We start from the raw sequence: 19,329 nt of genomic DNA, 5'->3' as shown, positions 1-19,329 counted from the left end.
TGTGCAGACTCCGCACAGACAGCGACCCAAGCTATAACCACTACACTCCTGTATCTCCCTGGATTACTAGTCCAGTAATAGAACCTCTACATTCCTGTATCTCTCTGGATTACTAGTCCAATAATATAACCGCTACACTCCTGTGTACTAGTCCAGTGATATAATCGCTATACTTCTATATCTCTCTGGATAATCTGGATTGATTGCCTAGTTGAATGCAATTGCTGAGGCATTGTTTCTATTTATGCTTCTGTCAAACACACAACACTGATTGCAACAGCGTTGGTTTCAGTTCTGCACCAACGCTTGTCTGTTCCCTTTTTAAGTTACGCTGTTTTCAGACTTTTTTTCACACCCTCCTTCCTGAATGTAATTGAACAAGTTTCATGTAGATACTGGGACCATACTGAAGGACGGGAGTGTATTTCCCCCCCTGCCGAACCCACCCACAGCTTGGCAGGGCATTGTTCCACGCTTTGTCAATGTTGCACTCTTTGACCATATTGTTTCTCACAGGCTCATTCTCGGGGCTTTCAACGATTCCACAATCCAGGTACAGGACCCCGTCAGTGAGAAGTTCTTCAAAGAAGTCTGGATTCCAACCAGTGCTCGAAATGCCACAATATACGAAAAGGTCAATCCACCAATTTCCTTTTTGCTGAGCTGAGTTCATATTGCATTCATAGACTTTACAGTGCAGAAGGAGGCCATTCGGCCCATCGAGTCTGCACCAGCTCTTGGAAAGAGCACCCGACCCAAGGTCATCACTTCCACCCTATCCCCATAACCCAGTAACCCCACCCAACACTAAGGGCAATTCTGGACACTCAGGGCAATTTATCATGGTCAATCCACCTAACCTGCATATCTTTGGACTGTGGGAGGAAACCGGAGCACCCGGAGGAAACCCACGCACACACGGGGAGGTCGTGCAGACTCCGCACAGACAGTGATCCAAGCTGGAATCGAACCTCGGACCCTGGGGCTGTGAAGCAATTGTGCTATCCACAAGGCTACCGTGCTGCCCTCATGCCCTCAACAAACCTCATGGAAGCACACGGCAAAGAAAGGGGCCAGTCAGTCCATTGTGTCCGTCATGGCTCTTCGGATGTGCTGTACAATTAGCCCCCTCCCTGTTCCTCCCCCGCGGCCCTCCGCACTCCTCCTATTCCAAGTATTTATCCAACTTTATTTTGAAAATGATTATTGAAACTGATCCCACCTCCGTTTTGGACCGCCCACTTCTAGGTCACTGCAATGAAAAGAATCGTCAAACTGCTTCAATGCAGACGGAGATCGTTCTGCCCTTCACTTCCATGTGCTAATCTATGTCCTCTGGTTAGTGAGCCTCAAGCCAGTGGAAATAGCTTCTCCTTTCCTACTCTCTCAAACACTTTGAGTGTTTTGATTAAATATTCCCCTTTAACTTTTCTGCTCTGAGAAGAACATAGTTCTCCAGCCCTCCCCCCCCCACGTAGCTGAAGAACCTCATCCCTGGGACCAATCAAGTAAATCTCCTCCAGACCCCCTCCAAGGCCTTGACATCCTTCTTAAATTGTTGGGCTCAGAATAGGAAACAATCGCTACCTTTCGTAGAATTACAGCAGATTAACAGGCCATTCGGTCCACCTGGTCCATGCTGGCACCTCTCGCCCTCCTTCAACTGACCTCATCAACATGTGTTTATCCAGTTTCCCTTTAAATCGACCTATTCACTTCAACAACACCTCACCAGTCCTCCTGGGCAAAGAGGTTTCTCCCTAATTCCCCATTGGAGTTTTTCTTTACATGCTGTGTAGGTGCTGCTGGCAACATCGATTGCCCACCCCTAATTGCCTCCTCTTGGACTGAGTGACTTGCTGGAGCATTTCAGAGGTCATTGATGAGCCGTTAAAATCCTTGGAATGTGCTTGCTAGATTAAAGCTGCTATTTAAATTGAAGTTGTTGTTGCCGGAGGAGAAGAGCAAATTGCAGGGCGGTGGAGAGCGTACTTGGGTCGGTCAAGAAGACTAAAGAATGTTTCATCCTCTTCACCCAGGTCTTCAGGTGTCTCCCGTCAGATCATGTGCGGAACAATGTCGAGCTGGCAGATTTTGTCTCTAAAGCGGGCCTGGCTGAGGAAGATACAGCCAAAGCCGTGGAAGAATTGAAGAAGATCCGGGGATTCCTGGTGCAATTCCCATTCTGCTTCTTGTCTGAAGAAAACCTCCTCCCAGCCTTAAGTACGAAAGAGCGAATGGTCCCGATGGAGCTGTGGACATGAGAGAGAGAGAGTGAGCGGGCGAGCGAGAGAGATGCCAAGTCTACAAAGAGAATAGGCCCAACTAGTTAGTTGACTTCCTCTTCTTCTGGTGAAGGTATCTATTGGGGACCTGACATTAGAGAGATGAGTCGTGGAGTTCAATCTGGTGGTTTCATCGTTGAACTAACTTAGGTATACCTCAGGATAGACAACCTTTGTTGTCATGGGAAATGAATCATGGGATCCATCAAATCAATCTTCAACACAGTGAGAGCAAAGATATTTGAGCTGGAATCTCTGATGATCTTTGTCATTACACAAACCGGACACTAAATATGGAGGCATTCGAACTCTTGAACCTTCATGTCGATCAGGTCTTTACAAAGTTGTTTCTTTAATTTCACTCAGTGTGAATTGTGCGATTATTGAGGTGCGTGTGTGGGTCATTTCTGGGAACAGGTGTTTCTCAGGCACAGCCCATTGATGTTGCAGCCTCTTAATTCAGCTGAAGAATGGATTTGTCTTCATTCCTTATCCCCTCAGAATTGTTCCTCGGCCTGGACCTCCCACAGTCCCCTGCACCCACCCCCCCCCCCCCCCCCCCCCCCCCAGGCTCTTTGATATAAGTTCCATCGTGTTATGTATTATCGGAAGCCCCTCCTTTCCTGGTGTCAGGCCCACCTCCTTTCTCACAACATGCAAAACACTACCTACTGAACACTGCACAGTGAGATCCAAACTGCGGCAGTTTTGTTGCCCAGTATTTACAGCTTAGGGACAGGCCATTTGGCCCCGCTGGTTTATGCTAGCATTTTCGTCCTATAGGAGCCTCCTCCCCACTTACCCCATCAGCCAATCCTTCTATTCCTCTCTCCGGCATGTGTTTATCCAGCTTCCCCTTAAGTGTACTTTCCTCGACCACGAAGGAAGTCCACACCAAGTTGTAGAATTAAATAAAATTTTATTGACAATAATTATTATTTTCACAGCACGAAAGATCCCAGCCGGGCCTCTCCTCTATGTCGGTACCCAACTGGCCAACATTAGACAGACGTTTAGCTGTACATGGTTTAGGGTTCCGCGCCCCCTTTAACGGGGGATGTTATATTCAGCGAGGCTCACAGAGAGTTTAATCATTTCCACTTTGTACGTCGCCTGCGGGTTACGACATTATACATTCTGAGCTTGACATACAACGCTCCACATCCACTACTTTGAAGAAGAGAAGATGAGTTCTCCCCCTTTTCTGGGACAATATTTTGCTGTCAACCAACGCCGCAAAAAACAAATTAACCGGCGGCTATCAAATTATGTTTTTTTTGTGAGATCTTGCCGTGCACAACGAAGCTGAGAACCAGATTGTTCCGCCGGGGAGGCGGGGGGGGGGGGGGGGGGATGTTTTTTGGCAAAGGGCAGGGGGCTGGTGGGGGTATTCCAGCTTTTTGTTTTTGATTTAAAGTGCTCCAGAGCCTCGTCAAGAGGTTTTGTTGTTTCGATTGGGTGATGCTCCTTAGGTCACCTTCAGCGTTGAAAAACCCTCTGTCAACGCAGGTTCTCATGGGTTATCAATTCTTCAGCTTTCCATTCAATGCTAAAGGAGTGTCGGCCACTTTTGATGATGCGGTGCCGATGCTGCCTTGACCGTAACATTCACACCCCCCAGTAACTTTCCCGACAGGTTTTTTTTATACACTAAGCTCAAAGAATTTGGCACCGTTCCTCTCTGGGGGCGGGGCGGGGGGGGGGGGGAGTCACTACTCACGATAATTGGGCAGAATTTTACAATTTTCTTTTCATATCTCGGGAGGGGGAAGCAAGGGCAGCTTTGCTTGAAAGTAAGAATTGAAAGTGTGTAGGGGTGGGAGTGAGGAGGGCGGGGGGGGGGGGGGGGGGGGGGGGTCACGTCACCAAGCCGAGAACCCGCTCTTCCGGCAACCCTCAGCTCCTGTGAGATCAGGTCACCATCTTTAAAAGGCTCCCCAATCAGAAAAAGCTAAACGCAAAAGCAGAAATAAAAATTAAACAATCGCGGAAACGAGGCAGTGAATTCTCCCCCCACCCCCAACAGACACGCCCCCCCCCCCCCCCAACCCGGGAATCCTGCCCCACTACGAGATTGTCCCCACCTCCACCAATGATGTAATGGTGTTCCTGCAATGACAGGTTTGGTGTCCCACCCAACCTGTCATTGCAGGAACAGCATTACATCATTGGTGGAGGTGGGCACAATCTCGTCGGGAAGCCCTGCCGTCGCAAAAGCCGTTTGGGGATTTCGGTTGGGTTACCCTCCCCCTCCGGTTTTTGAAGGCGGAAAATCTCCCTCAATATTGTGTTCTGTTCACCATCAGGGGAACATAGAACATAGAACAATACAGCACAGAACAGGCCCTTCGGCCCACGATGTTGTGCCGAACCTTTGTCCTAGATTAATCATAGATTATCATTGAATTTACAGTGCAGAAGGAGGCCATTCGGCCCATTGAGTCTGCACCGGCTCTTGGAAAGAGCACCCTACCCATAGTCAACACCTCCACCCAACACTAAGGGCAATTTTGGACACTAAGGGCAGTTTATCATGGCCAATCCACCTAACCTGCACACCTTTGGACTGTGGGAGGAAACCGGAGCACCCGGAGGAAACCCACGCACACACGGGGAGGATGTGCAGACTCTGCACAGACAGTGACCCAAGCCGGAATCGAACCTGGGACCCTGGAGCTGTGAAGCAATTGTGCTACCCACAATGCTACCGTGCTGCCCTTAGATTGTATTACCCCCAAAAAGATGTTCCATCACAGGGCTGCAGGACATGGCATCACCCAGCAGGTGGCACTACAGGCCACCCTAGCTCCACAGCACCCTCTAGTGTTTTCATTGTCCCTCATGTCCTCAAACCCCCGTCTATCTCAAGGCGACGTTTGACACAGACAGGGACGAGAAGTAGCAAAGTGAGAACACGCTCAGCGCGGTGTTAGACGCTGCGTAAGGCTACCGCTTTTTCCCAGCTCAGCAGACTCTCTCCAGTCAGTGATAGCACGGATAGGTGCAGTCTGGGGTGGTGCTTCTTGCGCCTGCACAGCGGGCAGGGGGCACAGTGGTTAGCACTGCTGCCTCACAGCTCCAGGGTCTCGGGTGACCGTGTGTGGAGTTTGGCCACGTTAAATTGCCCCTTAATTGGGAAAAATGAATTGGGTACTCTAAATTTATATTAAAAAAATAAAAGGTGCTCCAATGGAATGGTTATCAAACCAAAATGTGACACTGAACCACACGGGATATTAGAACGGGTGACCAAAAAACACGGGATAGGAAGTGATTACAAGGAGCATCTTAAAGGAGGAGAGGTGCAGAGGTTAAGGGAGAAAATTCCACAGCTTAGGACCAGGGGGCTGATGGCATGACGCTAATGGTGAAGCGATTTAAAAAATCAGGAATATTCAGGACGCCAGAGTTGGAGGAGTGCAGAGGCCTCAGCAGGTTGCGGGGCTGGAAGAGATTACAGAGATTGAGTGGAGAGGGGTTTGAGAACAAGGGTGAGAATTTTAAAATGGAAGAGTTACCAGACCAGGAGCCAATGAGGGTCAGCGAGCACAGTGGGTGGGCAATGCGGGTAAAGGGGATTTGGCGCAAGTTAGGATCCCGGCAGCAGAGTTTTGGGTGAGTTTACGGTGGAAGTTTGATGAGGAGAACATCGGAATACTCGAACCCAGCAGCAAGGGAATTATTTTATTAAGGGTATGAGCTGAGACAGGAGTGCAGGTGAGCAGACCAATGATGGAATGAAAGCTGAACCCGGGGCAAATTGGACACCCAAGGTTTCAAATGCAACAGGAATAAAGTCTCTTTGGATGGAGTCCCGACAAAAAATGCTGGTGGCGTTAGCAACAACAATTGCATTTGCATAGCGCCTTTTATTCCTGAGGAGTTTCGCAGGACGGTAATCAAGCAAAATCTGACACTGAGCGACAGTGAGAGATTTCGAGGCGGGTGACGGCAGTTTCGTCAAAGACGAATGTTTTAAAGAGAATGTTCTGAAAGATACAACGGTGGAGAGGCTCAGACCGAGAATCCCGGCCAAGGTCTTGGCAACTGGAGCCGCACTCACCAAGGTGGAGCCAGTGCAGTTGGGGATTTTAGCTCAGACCCCCCCCCCCCCCACCAGCCTGTTACACCTCACAGGAATAATCTGCCAAATCCCGCTGATCTCTCTTGGCAATCAGTTTAATTATTTTCATCTTCCTTTCAATCCCCTGGGCAAACTCTCGATACTGTTGGGTTTGCGCTGGACTGTGAGCGGGTTCCTGGATCGAGCTGGTGTGTAACAGTTTACACGGCAAAGCCAAACAAAAGGTGCACACCCTGGAGGCTCGCGGTTCCTCCTGTTCCCTGCTGGCTTGGGCGGTTCACCCTTTGAACCCTTTAATCATCGGCATTGTGTTGCGATTTCTTTCCGTTTTCCCGACGTTAACCTAACCGTTATCTGATTTGTTTAATTTATATCTTCCTGTAATGAGACAGTCGTAGCGAGATCGTATTTCAGGCGACGGAGAATGTCGGTGTCCGGTCCTCCGAAGGGCAGTTCACGGTACCAGCGCGTGGCGGGTATATCTGGGACCCACTGTCACAACACACAACTTGGTGCAGAGGAGATGGGACTCTGATTGAGAACTGGTGCTGCCTCCCAGGGAAGGCAGAGCTCTGAGAGCCAGATGTTTGCGACAGATGTGCAACCTGCATAACCACCTGCGTCGTAACCACGTAATGGCCACAATAAGATCCTGTACCGCGGTGAAGAGTATTCTCTGATGCAATTTGCCCTCCTTCCTGGGAGAATCCTCAATCGTTAGAAGTGTACAAGTCTACAAACTAGAGTCTTGTTAACATCATTAATCCATTAAAACAAAATGGTTATTCATGATTTGTTTTATAAAATAAATAATCTGCTATTAGTATTTGCTGATTGATTTTGTCCTTATTACTGGAGCCGGTTATCAGACCATAAGACATAGGAGCAGAATTAGGCCACTCGGCCCATCGAGTCTGCTCCCCCATTCAATCGTGGCTGATATAAGGTTAAGGCCATTCAGCTCCGAAACATGTTCCACCATTCAGCAAGACCCTCACCTGTATCGCAACTCCATTCATTCACCTTTTCTTCATATTCCTTGATGCTCTTCCCTCACAAAGATTCTGTCAAATCTCTCTGACAATCCTCTTGTTCCCCCAGCTCCCGCAGCCTTTGGCAGTGACAGTTTACGATTACTGCTGCACTTTATGTAATGTGTAATTGTAAATGTAATTGTACTCCGCTTGTGTCCCTTAATGGCCTAGATTTAACTCCAATTCAATCAGGCACCTTCTTCGTCAGCTCTCTGCCGAATAGGAGGTCTGGCCCTCAGCGTCACAAGCTCCACCATGGGTAGGGCAAGGGTGGAGGTCCCAAAGCCACGCAGGTCAGGGCGGGGTTATCGAACCCCCATTGCTGTTGGCACCAATCTGATCCACAGCACCCAACAGGCTCCCAAGGCTGTCTGAGTTGCCGCGGCAGCTCACACTTTTCCACGCATGTTGTAGTCTGGAGATGTGAATAGTGTTGGCAGGGACTGGCTGATCAGGAATCTCTCCCACCCGTCCCGCCATCGGTGTCTGTTGGAAGCACTTTCCAGTCAACAATCAGCCTGTTTGGCACATTATAAACACAACCTCCTTGGCCGTTGAGTGTCTCCGAGACAGGGACACCACCCACTGCTTCGCAAGATACCTCATAGAATTTCTCATAGAATTTACAGTGCAGAAGGAGGCCATTCGGCCCATTAAGTCTGCACCGGCTCTTGGAAAGAGCACCCTACCCAAGGTCAACACCTCCACCCTATCCCCATAACCCAGTAACCCCACCCAACACTAAGGGCAATTTTGGACACTAAGGGCAATTTATCACGGCCAATCCACCTAACCTGCACATCTTTGGACTGTGGGAGGAAACCGGAGCACCCGGAGGAAACCCACGCACACACGGGGAGCATGTGCAGACTCCGCACAGACAGTGACCCTCAGCATCAGAATAAGATCAGCTCACTGGACTGGACGATATTGAGAGGGTTGCCCTGTGATCTGTAGCCTTCGCTCCCAGCTTTCAGTGTATAAATATTCCGAAAACTAGAGGTGATAAATAGACAATAGTCTCGAATGAATCCCATCGGGAATTCTCTTCACCCGGGGCGGGGTGAGAGTGTGGAACTTACTAGCACAGGGAGCGGTCAAAGTGAATGATATGGATACATTTAAGGGGGAATGGGCTAAGTGCTGAGAAAGAAAGGGATAGAAGATGTTTATTGGGTGAGATGCGGAGGGGCGTAAGGAGGCTCGTTGGATTGGATTTAGATTTATTGTCACGTGTACCGAGGTACACTGAAAAGTATTGTTCTGTATACAGTCCAGGCAGATCACTCCAAACATGAAAAAAAAATACAGAGGGCGAACATAAAATACACAAAGTAAATACATAGACACAGGCATGGGAGAAGCACACAGGAATGTAGTATAACTCAATAGAGAAGACATCAGATCAGACCATAACAGGGTCATTCAGGAGTCAGCGGGGAAGAAGTTGTTTTTGAGTCTGTTCGTGCGTGTTCTCAGACTTCTGTATCTCCTGCCCGATGGAAGAAGTTGGAAGAGTGAGTAAGCCGGGTGGGAGGGGTCTTTGATTATGCTGCCCGCTTTCTCCAGGCAGCGGGAGGTGTAGATGGAGTCAATGGATGGGAGGCAGGTTTGTGCGATGGACTGTGCGGTGTTCACAACTCTCTGAAGTTTCTTGCGGTCCTGGGCTGAGCAGTTGCCATACCAGGCTGTGATGCAGCCTGATAGGATGCTTTCTATGGTGCATCTGTAAAAGTTGGTAAGGGTTAATGTGGACCTGCCGAATTTCCTTAGTTTCCTGAGGAAGTATAGGCGCTGTTGTGCTTTCTTGGTGGTGGCGTTGACTTGAGTGGAACAGGACAGATTTTTGGTGATGTGCACACCTAGGAATTTGAAGCTGTCAACCATCTCCACCTCGGCCCCGTTGATGCTGACAGGGGTGTGTACAGTACTTTGCTTCCTGAAGTCAATTACCAGCCCTTTAGATTTCCTGACATTGAGGGAGAGATTATGGGTTGAATGGGCTGTGTCCGTGCTGTGAATTAGATCGAGGGTGACGAGGTGTCGCGGGATTCACACTTTAAACGTCCCAGGGTACTAACAATTTCCTCAAAATGGTTCAAATGTCGGAGTTTCCAGTTTTGCTATTCATTCTGCAGGAGCGAAATGAGTTTGAATTGAAGTTAGCTTTGCTCACGCGCCCTAGACATGTCGCAACATTACATTTCGACTAACACATGGAAAGGCTGAGGTGGGTAGAAAATGGGCAGCAGGAAGACTGGAGTTGCTTGTCCGACATGTTGCTGTCCACGGGATACGGTTTCCTCGGTGGGAACTGCTTTGAAAGGGAGAAATTATTTACCGATTTGAAGCCACCTCACTTGTTTGAGGAGGTGTTCCACCTGAGGAGCTGTGCAGTGAAATCTCCTCGTGTTGTGAGGTATTGTTACCTCATGGAGTCCCCGTTTTCACTTTTGGTAACAGAGTCACCTTAATTCTATGTAATATCTGGGGTTGAACCTGTACTACTGAACCCTGCCCTATATTACAAACCATCCATTATTGCCTATCCAATCTCGCCCTGTATTACAGACCACCCATTGTTCGCTATCCAATCCTGCCCTGTATTACAGACCATCCATTATTCCCTATCCAATCCTGCCCTGTATTACAGACCATCCATTATTCCCTATTCAATTCTGCCCTGTGTTACAGACCATCCATTGTTCCCTATCCAATCCTGCCCTGTATTACAGACATACATTAATCCCTATCCAATCTTGCCCTGTATTACAGACCATCCATTGTTCCCTATCCAATTCTGCCCTGTGTTACAGACCATTCATTGTTCCCTATCCAATCCTGCCCTGTATTACAGACATACATTAATCCCTATCCAATCTTGCCCTGTATTACAGACCACCCATTGTTCCCTATCCAATCTTGCCCTGTATTACAGACCATCCATTGTTCCCTATCCAATTCTGCCCTGTATTACAGACCATCCAATTTTCCCTATCCAATTCTGCCCTGTGTTACAGACCATCCATTGTTCCCTATCCAATCCTGCCCTGTATTACAGACATACATTAATCCCTATCCAATCTTGCCCTGTATTATAGACCATCCATTGTTCCCTATCCAATTCTGCCCTGTGTTACAGACCATCCATTGTTCCCTATCCAATCCTGCCCTGTATTACAGACATACATTAATCCCTATCCAATCTTGCCCTGTATTACAGACCACCCATTGTTCCCTATCCAACCTTGCCCTGTATTACAGACCATCCATTGTTCCCTATCCAATTCTGCCCTGTATTACAGACCATCTATTATTCCCTATCCAATCTTGCCCTGTATTACAGACCATCTATTATTCCCTATCCAATCCTGCCCTATATAACATTCCATCCATTGTTCACTATCCAATTCTGCCCTGTATTACAGACCATCCATTGTTCCCTATCCAATCTTGCCCTGTATTACAGACCACCCATTGTTCCCTATCCAATCGTACCCTGTATTACAGACCATCCATTGTTCCCTATCTAATCATACCCTGTATTACAGACCATCCATTGTTCCCTATCCAATCCTGCCCTGTATTACAGACCATCCATTATTCCCTATCCAATCCTGCCCTGTATTACAGACCATCCATTGTTCCCTATCCAATCCTGCCCTGTATTACAGACCACCCATTGTTCCCTATCCAATCGTACCCTGTATTACAGACAGCCAATTTTCCCTATCCAATCGTACCCTGTATTACAGACCATCCATTCGCCTTCGGGAATTCGGGCCATCGGAGGAGGAGAATCGCGGAGCCCCGGAGAATACTGGGTCGGGCCCACTAATTATATGCAATCTATGTTTACTGTATGTGATGCCACTGTCGAGGCGACGGAGATTTCCGATTTAGCATGAAATCGACGCCCGCTGCATCTAGCCCCGTATCTAACCCCGTGCTGTACCTGTCCTGGGAGTGTTTGATGGGGACAGTGTAGAGGGAGCTTTACTCTGTATCTAACCCTGTGCTGTACCTGTCCTGGGAGTGTTTGATGGGGACAGTGTAGAGGGAGCTTTACTCTGTATCTAACCCCGTGCTGTACCTGTCCTGGGAGTGTTTGATGGGGACAGTGTAGAGGGAGCTTTACTCTGTATCTAACCCTGTGCTGTACCTGTCCTGGGAGTGTTTGATGGGGACAGTGTAGAGGGAGCTTTACTCTGTATCTAACCCTGTGCTGTACCTGTCCTGGGAGTGTTTGATGGGGACAGTGTAGAGGGAGCTTTACTCTGTATCTAACCCCGTGCTGTACCTGTCCTGGGAGTGTTTGATGGGGCCAGTGTAGAGGGAGCTTTACTCTGTATCTAACTCCGTGCTGTACCTGTCCTATGAGTGTTTGATGGGGGCAGTGTAGAGGGAGCTGTACTCTGTATCTAACCCCGTGCTGTACCTGTCCTGGGAGTGTTTGATGGGGACAGTGTAGAGGGAGCTTTACTCTGTATCTAACCCCGTGCTGTACCTGTCCTGGGAATGTTTGATGGGGACAGTGTAGAGGGACCTTTACTCTGTATCTAACCCCGTGCTGTACCTGTCCCGGGAGTGTTTGATGGGGCCAGTGTAGAGGGAGCTTTACTCTGTATCTAACCCCGTGCTGTACCTGTCCCGGGAGTGTTTGATGGGGACAGTGTAGAGGGAGCTTTACTCTGTATCTAACACCGTGCTGTACCTGGCCTGGGAGTGTTTGATGGGGACAGTGTAGAGGGAGCTTTACTCTGTATCTAACCCCCGGGCTGTACCTGTCCTGGGAATGGTTGATGGGTACAGTGTAGAGTTAGCTTTACTCTGTCTCTAACCCCGCGCTGTACCTGCCCTGGGAGTGTTTGATGAGGACAGTGTAGAGGGAGCTTTACTCTGTATCTAACCCCACGCTGTACCTGTCCTGGGAGTGTTTGATGGGGACAGTGTAGAGGGAGCCTAACTCTGTACCTAACCCTGTGCTGTACCTGTCCTGGGAGTGTTTGATGGGGACAGTGTAGAGGGAGCTTTACTCTGTAACTAACCCCGTGCTGTACCTGTCCTGGGAGTGTTTGATGGGGACAGTGTAGAGGGAGCTTTACTCTGTATCTAACCCCCGGGCTGTACCTGTCCTGGGAATGTTTGATGGGTACAGTGTAGAGTTAGCTTTATTCTGTATCTAACCCCGCGCTGTACCTGTCCTGGGAATGTTTGATGGGTACAGTGTAGAGTTAGCTTTATTCTGTATCTAACCCCGCGCTGTACCTGTCCTGGGAGTGTTTGATGAGGACAGTGTAGAGGGAGCTTTACTCTGTATCTAACCCCACGCTGTACCTGTCCTGGGAGTGTTTGATGGGGACAGTGTAGAGGGAGCTTTACTCTGTAACTAACCCCGTGCTGTACCTGTCCTGGGAGTGTTTGATGGGGACAGTGTAGAGGGAGCTTTACTCTGTAACTAACCCCGTGCTGTACCTGTCCTATGAGTGTTTGATGGGGGCAGTGTAGAGGGAGCTTTACTCTGTATCTAACCCCGCGCTGTACCTGTCCTGGGAGTGTTTGATGGGGACAGTGTAGAGGGAGCTTGACTCTGTATCTAACCCCGTGCTGCTCCTGTCCTGGGAGTGTTTGATGGGACAATATCGACGGAGTTGAAGGCAAATAAATGTTAATGAATGTTGTGAGGAATGAGCATTTTGTCGAACAAATGTGCGATCTGTTCAGTCAAATCCAAGCTGCTCGTTTACAAACTCCCAGCTTGACTGTCTGGTCTATCTCAGCAGGGGTTAGGGGTCACACTGCCAACCTTACCTCATTGTCTCTGAATCTCTGATTGTGACATCTAGTCAATTCTACATCGAGGAATCCTGACACCGTAGTGAGATGTGAATCCTTCTGATCTGAAATAAAACCATTAGAAAGACTGAAAGTGAGCCTTATGTAGATTTGGTCATGGAGGGATTAACACTCACATCATTGAAATACGGAGATAGCTGGTGGAACAAATGGCTCATTTTGAAAGTGGGAGGCAGTGACTATTTGGGCTACGCAGGACCCCAGCTTGTTTGGGCCCCAGCTGTTCACAATATACATCAATGATTTGGATGAGGCAGTCAAACATAGTAATTTCTAGGTTTGGTGATGACACAAAACCTGGTGGGAAGGTGGGTCATGAGGAGGATATTAAGAGGCTTCAAGGTGATTAGCCAAGTTGAGTGAGTGGCAGATGAAGTATAACATCGATAAATGTCAATGTTATCCACTTCGGATAGGCAAACGGAATAGCAGAATGTTGCCACCTGGGATGGCCACTTCCAGAACACAAAATGGACATTTGCAAAGATTGCAGGGAAAAATGGACAATGTTAAGAAAGCAAGCAGGCACAGAGCCTGTCTGCATATTGGAGCCGCAGCTCCCAGACAAGACTGAAACTGTAGGCCCTTGAGCATATGGATGGCCCATCTCCAGGAACAAAGGAAGATACTTAAGTAACCGACCTGGCCCCAGACCTTCGGCGCCAGTTCCCCAAACCGAAAGCGTAAACAAAGCCAGGCCAACGGCCACCGAGGACACGCCCAGCCATCAGGGCACCCACCCCTTTATTGGTCAGGATCAATGCGAATGATCAGGAAATGGCCCAATTGATTGGGGCCAAGTTCAGGGCCCCGCCCAAAAGCGCGCGAAGCCCCTTCAGGTGTAAGAAGAAGGCCCCGAGAGAGAATCGCTCTCTTGGACTCGGCTCTCACAGCGGAGAGAGACCCGTCCACCAGCTGCACCAGAAGCAAGTAAGTCCAAGGTCAACGCTCGCTACCAGACGGACGACCTTAGCTGTTTCCCCTCTACCACTTCGACCCCAGCAGCCTCAGAACCGAACAACGGCCATTGTTCCTCTGACTGAGTGGGCGCCCGAAGCTAAGTATAGGCATTAGCAGTAGTGATAGTTTAGTCTGTAGTATTTCGTGCATGAGTAGGTATTGCTGTGTGTGTAAATAAATAGTATTGACTTTGAACTAACTAACTGGTGTACCGACTCTTTGATCAGTTTTCGGTTTGAACCTTGTGGCGGTATCGAGAGATACCTGGCGGCTCTAAAGCAAATGTAACTAGAATTAAGGAAGGCGACCATATTGACCGCCATATTTAGAAACAACCAAAGAAAGCAACAAGAGTATTAATTAAGTGGTGATAGATAGTAAAATATTGACATACAAAGGGACCTGGGTGTTCTTGTACACCAGTCACTGAAAGAAAGCATGCGTATTGGTATGTTGGTCTTCATTGCGAGAGAACTTGAGTACAGGAGCAGTGATGTCATGGTGTAGCTGTACAGGCCCTTGGTGAGACCGCACCTACAGTATACAGTTGTGGTCTCCTTATCTCGGAGAGGGAGTGCACTGAAGGTTCACCAGACATATTTCTGGTCTGACAGGATTGTCTTTTGAGGAGAGATTGGGTCAATTCGACCTGTAGTCACTGGAGTTTAAAACATTGAGAGGGGATCTAATTGAAACGTGTGAAATTCTGACAGGGCAGGACAGACTGGATGCAGGGATGTTGTTTTGTCTGGCTGGGGAGGCATAGATAAAGAGGCCATTGACTCAGGATATGGAGTAGCCCATTTAGAACGGAGGAGAAAGAAACCTCTTCACTCAGAGTGTGGAAAATCTGCGGAATTCTCTACCACAGAAAGCTGTAGAGGCCAAATCACTGAATATATTTCAGGAGAAACCAGCCAGGGAGCAGGTTATTCTGGATTTGCTACTGTGTAATGAGGAGGGATTAATTAATGACCTCATAGTTAAGGATCCTCTCGGGAAGAGTGATCATTGCATGACGGAATGTCAGATTCAGTTTGAGAGCAATAAACTGGAGACATTTACATTCTGGAGTTAAACAAAGGTAATTACGTCGACTTGAGGACAGATTTTGCAGTGGCATTTGTTTAAAGAGATACTCAATTATTCCAACTAAAAAATATTCCAGAGAGGAAGAAAGATTGTGAGGGGGGAAAAAAACATCCATGAATAAGCAAGGAAGTTTAAGATAATATAAAGACACAACCTAAGGCATACCATATTGCAAAGGCCAGTGGCAGGGTGGAAGACTGGGAAACCTTTAAAGCTCAACAAAGGGTTCTGTAAAAGTATTAAAAAGAGAAACAGTAAATTATGAAAGAAAACTAGCGCAAAATCTAAAATAGGATGGCAAAAGTTCCTCCAAGTAGAAAAAGAGGAAGAGTAGCTCAAGTGAATGTTGGTCCCTTGGCAGATTAGACTGGGGAGTTAATAGTGGGGAAGCACAGGAATGGCAGAGATGCTAAATCTATATTTCGCCTCAGTTTTCACGGTGGAAGACACGGTGCCATCCCATAATAACAGGTAATGCAGAGGTAAAAGAAAGGGAGGAGCTTAGAACAATCATTGTCAATAGGGAATAAGTACGAAACAAATGATTGAGATTGAAGGCAGACAAGTCTCCAGGGCCTGATGGGCTACATCCTCGGTTGTTAAAGGGAGTGGCAGCGGAGAAAGTGGATCCATTGGTTATAATATTCGAAATCCCCTGGACACGGGGAAGGTTCCAGTGGATTGGAAAAATGCTAATGTACCGCCCCTGTACAAAAAGGGAAGGAGGCAGAATGTCGGAAATTACAGACCAGTTAGTGTAACATCTGTTGTTGGGAAATTGTTACAATTCATTATTAAGGAAGTAACATCAGGACATTTGGAAAGTCAAAATGCAATCCATCAGAGTCAGTATAATTTTATGAAGGGTAAACCATGTTTAAATAATTTGCTGGAGTTCTTCAAATATGTAACAAGCCAAGTGGAAAATGGGAATGCTGTAGATGTAGTTTATCTGGACTTTCAAAAGGCATTTGATAAGGTGCCACACAAAAGGTTAATACGCAAGAAATGGGGTAGGGGTAATTTATTGGCTTCAATGGAAGACAGGCTAACCAACAGAAGGCAGAGAGTCGGGGTAAACGTGTCTTTTTCTGGTTGGCAAGATGTAACTAGTGGGGATGCCACAGGGTTCGGTCCTCAGGCCCCAACTATTTACGACATATATTAATCACTGGGATGTAGGGGTAGAAGGTACTACAGCCAAATATGCAGATAGAACGAAAATAGGTGGGATAGTAAGTTGCAAAGAGGAAATAAGAAACTTACTAATGGATATAGATAGGTTAGGTGAGTGGGCCAAAATTTGGCAGGTGGAATTTAACGTGGATAAGTGTGAGGTCATCCATTTTGGTCGGAAAAATGGCAACTTATTCTCTGAATGGAGAGAAATTTCAGAGTGCTCCGGGTCTGGGAATCCTTGTACGTGAAGCTCAGTAAACTAGCATGCAGGTACAACAGGTAATAAGGAAGGTGATGCGCAATCAATTACACTCAAGATGAAGTGATTCCATAACTAATAGGCTTTAATCTGCTAGAACCTTTTCCCCAGCAGCTTCGGTACAGAAAGTGAAGGCTGCTGGGACGGCACCATCTCTTATACCCCGCCTTCAGGGCGGAGCTACGCCAATGGTAGACTCCAGGGTCTAACCAATGGTCATCAGCCTCTCAGGTACCGCAATACCTGGTACTACCACATTCACCCCCTGTTAAAAAGAGCCCGACGGGGTGGTGGCCAGCGTTAATAATCGCCTTTAGCATGGTATGACCAGGTACGGAGGTACCGTGATGTCGAGGTGATGTACAAAGTGTTCATAGTGCAGCAATCAGTCGATCGGGCGGCCTGGTCGTCCTTCATTAGCGTCTGGGCTTCGGCGGTGATCCTGACGGGGGTCCCGGCGGTTGCGACTCCGAGAGCGTGGTGTCGTCCTCCCTGGCAGCTTCGTCACCCATAGGCGGCGCTGTAGGGGCAAAAGATTGACAGGGAGGTGGGGCGCCTGTAGGGGGCGTCGGTGGGTGGTTGGGCCTGAGCAGGAGCGGCGGGAGTACTGACCCTCCAGTGAGATGCTGTGGGGGAGGTAGGGGTGGGGGCAATGGCTCGGGTGCGCGTGGGGTTCCGGCAGGCGGCAGGTCCCGAAGGGAGACTGTGTCTTGCCAGCCGTCAGGGAACGCCACGTAGGCGTACTGGGGGTTAGCGTGCAGCAGGTGGACCCTCTCGACCAACGGGTCCGACTTGTGCGCCCGCACGTGCTTCCGAAGCAGGATGGGTCCGGGTGTCGCTAGCCAGGTTGGGAGCGAGGTCCCGGAGGAGGACTGCCTGGGGAAAACAAGGAGATGTTCATGAGGCGTCTGATTTGTGGTTGTACAGATCAGCGACCGGACGGCGTGGAGGGCCATCGGGGAGGACCTCTTGCCAGCGGGAGACCGGGCGACTCCTGGACCGGAGGGCCAGTTGAATGGTCTTCCAGACCGTTCCGTTCTCCCTCTCTACCTGCCCGTTTCCCCGGGGGTTGTAACTGGTCGTCCTGCTGGAGGCGATGCCCTTGCTGAGCAGGAATTGACGCAGTTCGTCGCTCATAAAGGAGGACCCCCTATCACTGTGAATGTATGCGGGGAAACCGAACAGTGTAAAGATACCCTGGAGGGCCTTGATGACGGTGGTTGTGGTCATGTCTGGGCAGGGGATGGCGAATGGGAACCGGGCGTGCTCATCAATCACGTTCAGGAAGTACGTGTTGCGGTCGGTGGAGGGGAGGGGGCCTTTGAAGTCCATGCTGAGGCGTTCAAAGGGACGGGAAGCCTTTATCAGGTGCGCTCTCTGGCCGGTAGAAGTGCGGTTTGCACTCCGCGCAGGTTTGGCAGTCCCTGGTGGCTGTCCTGACCTCCTCGATGGAGTAGGGCAGGTTGCGGGTCTTGACGAAATGGAGAAAATGAGTGACCCCCCGGGTGGCAGAGGTCCTCGTGGAGGGCCCGGAGGCGGTCCACTTGTGCAGTGACACAAGTGCCGCAGGACAGGGCGTCAGGAGGCTCGTTCAGCTTCCCCGCGCGGTACAAGATCTCATTGTTGAAGGTGGAGAGTTCTATCCTCCACCGTAAGATCTTGTCGTTTTTAATCTTGCCCCGCTGTGCATTATCGAACATGAACGCAACCGACCGTTGGTCCGTGAGGAGAGTGAATCTCCTGCCGGCCAGGTAATGCCTCCAATGTCGCACAGCTTCTACTATGGCCTGTGCTTCTTTTTCGACCAAGGAGTGGCGAATTTCGGAAGCATGGAGGGTACGGGAGAAGAAAGCCACGTGCCTGCCTGCTTGGTTGAGGGTGGCCGCCAGAGCTACATCGGACGCATCGCTCTCGACCTGGAAGGGGAGGGACTCGTCGATAGCGCGCATCGTGGCCTTTGCAATGTCTGCTTTGATGCGGCTGAAGGCCTGGCGGGCCTCTATCGACAGGGGGAAGGTTGTGGACTGGATCAGGGGTCGGGCTTTGTCTGCGTAATTGGGGACCCACTGTGCATAATAGCTGAAGAACCCGAGGCAGCGCTTTAGGGCCTTGGGGCAGTGAGGGAGGGGGAGCTCCATGAGGGGGCACATGCGCTCAGGATCGGGGCCTATGACTCCACTTCGCACTACGTAGCCGAGGATGGCTAGACGGTCGGTGCTAAACACACATTTATCCTTATTGTAAGTCAGGTTAAGGATTTTCGCGGTCTGGAGGAATTTGCAGAGGTTGGTGTCGTGGTCCTGCTGGTCATGGCCGCAGATGGTGACGTTATCCAGATACGGGAACGTTGCGCGTAAGCCGTACCGGTCAACCATTCGGTCCATCTCTCGCTGGAAGACCGAGACCCCATTAGTGACACCAAAGGGAACTCTTAAAAATTGATAGAGCCGCCCATCTGCTTCGAAGGCAGTGTATTTGCGGTCACTAATACGGAGGGGTAGCTGGTGGTAGGCGGACTTGAGATCCACCGTGGAGAAGACCTTGTATTGCGCAATCCTGTTCACCAGGTCGGCTATACGG

At 49.2% G+C, this 19,329-nt stretch overlaps 2 protein-coding genes across 9 annotated transcripts in view; one reads left to right on the top strand and one right to left on the bottom strand.

Moving 5' to 3' along the window:
- Positions 1-7,195, top strand: part of LOC140389515 (phospholipase D1-like) — a 241,251-nt gene extending 234,056 nt beyond the window's left edge. For all 5 annotated transcript variants that reach the window (XM_072473686.1, XM_072473684.1, XM_072473685.1 and 2 more), the window contains 2 exons: positions 517-634; positions 2,040-7,195. In XM_072473686.1, coding sequence (XP_072329787.1) covers positions 517-634; positions 2,040-2,264 — 343 coding nt within the window. In that variant the 3' untranslated portion in view covers positions 2,265-7,195. The remainder of the gene's footprint in view (positions 1-516; positions 635-2,039) is intronic.
- The window catches only part of LOC140389516 (uncharacterized), a 169,443-nt gene that overhangs the window by 51,663 nt on the left and 98,451 nt on the right, over positions 1-19,329 (bottom strand). For 2 of the 4 annotated variants that reach the window (XR_011934411.1, XM_072473689.1), the window contains exon 12: positions 13,215-13,303. Coding sequence is in view for 3 of the 4 variants with exons in the window: in XM_072473689.1 (XP_072329790.1) it covers positions 13,215-13,303 (89 nt within the window). In the remaining variant the exon portion in view is untranslated. Of the gene's footprint in view, positions 1-8,609; positions 9,536-13,214; positions 13,304-19,329 lie in introns of those variants that run through there. The other 2 variants (XM_072473688.1, XM_072473691.1) reach the window with 2 other exon arrangements.

Source organism: Scyliorhinus torazame, chromosome 14, assembly GCF_047496885.1.
Source record: "Scyliorhinus torazame isolate Kashiwa2021f chromosome 14, sScyTor2.1, whole genome shotgun sequence".
Taxonomy (NCBI): Eukaryota; Metazoa; Chordata; class Chondrichthyes; order Carcharhiniformes; family Scyliorhinidae; genus Scyliorhinus; species Scyliorhinus torazame.
This window is presented reverse-complemented; position numbering and strand designations above follow the sequence as displayed.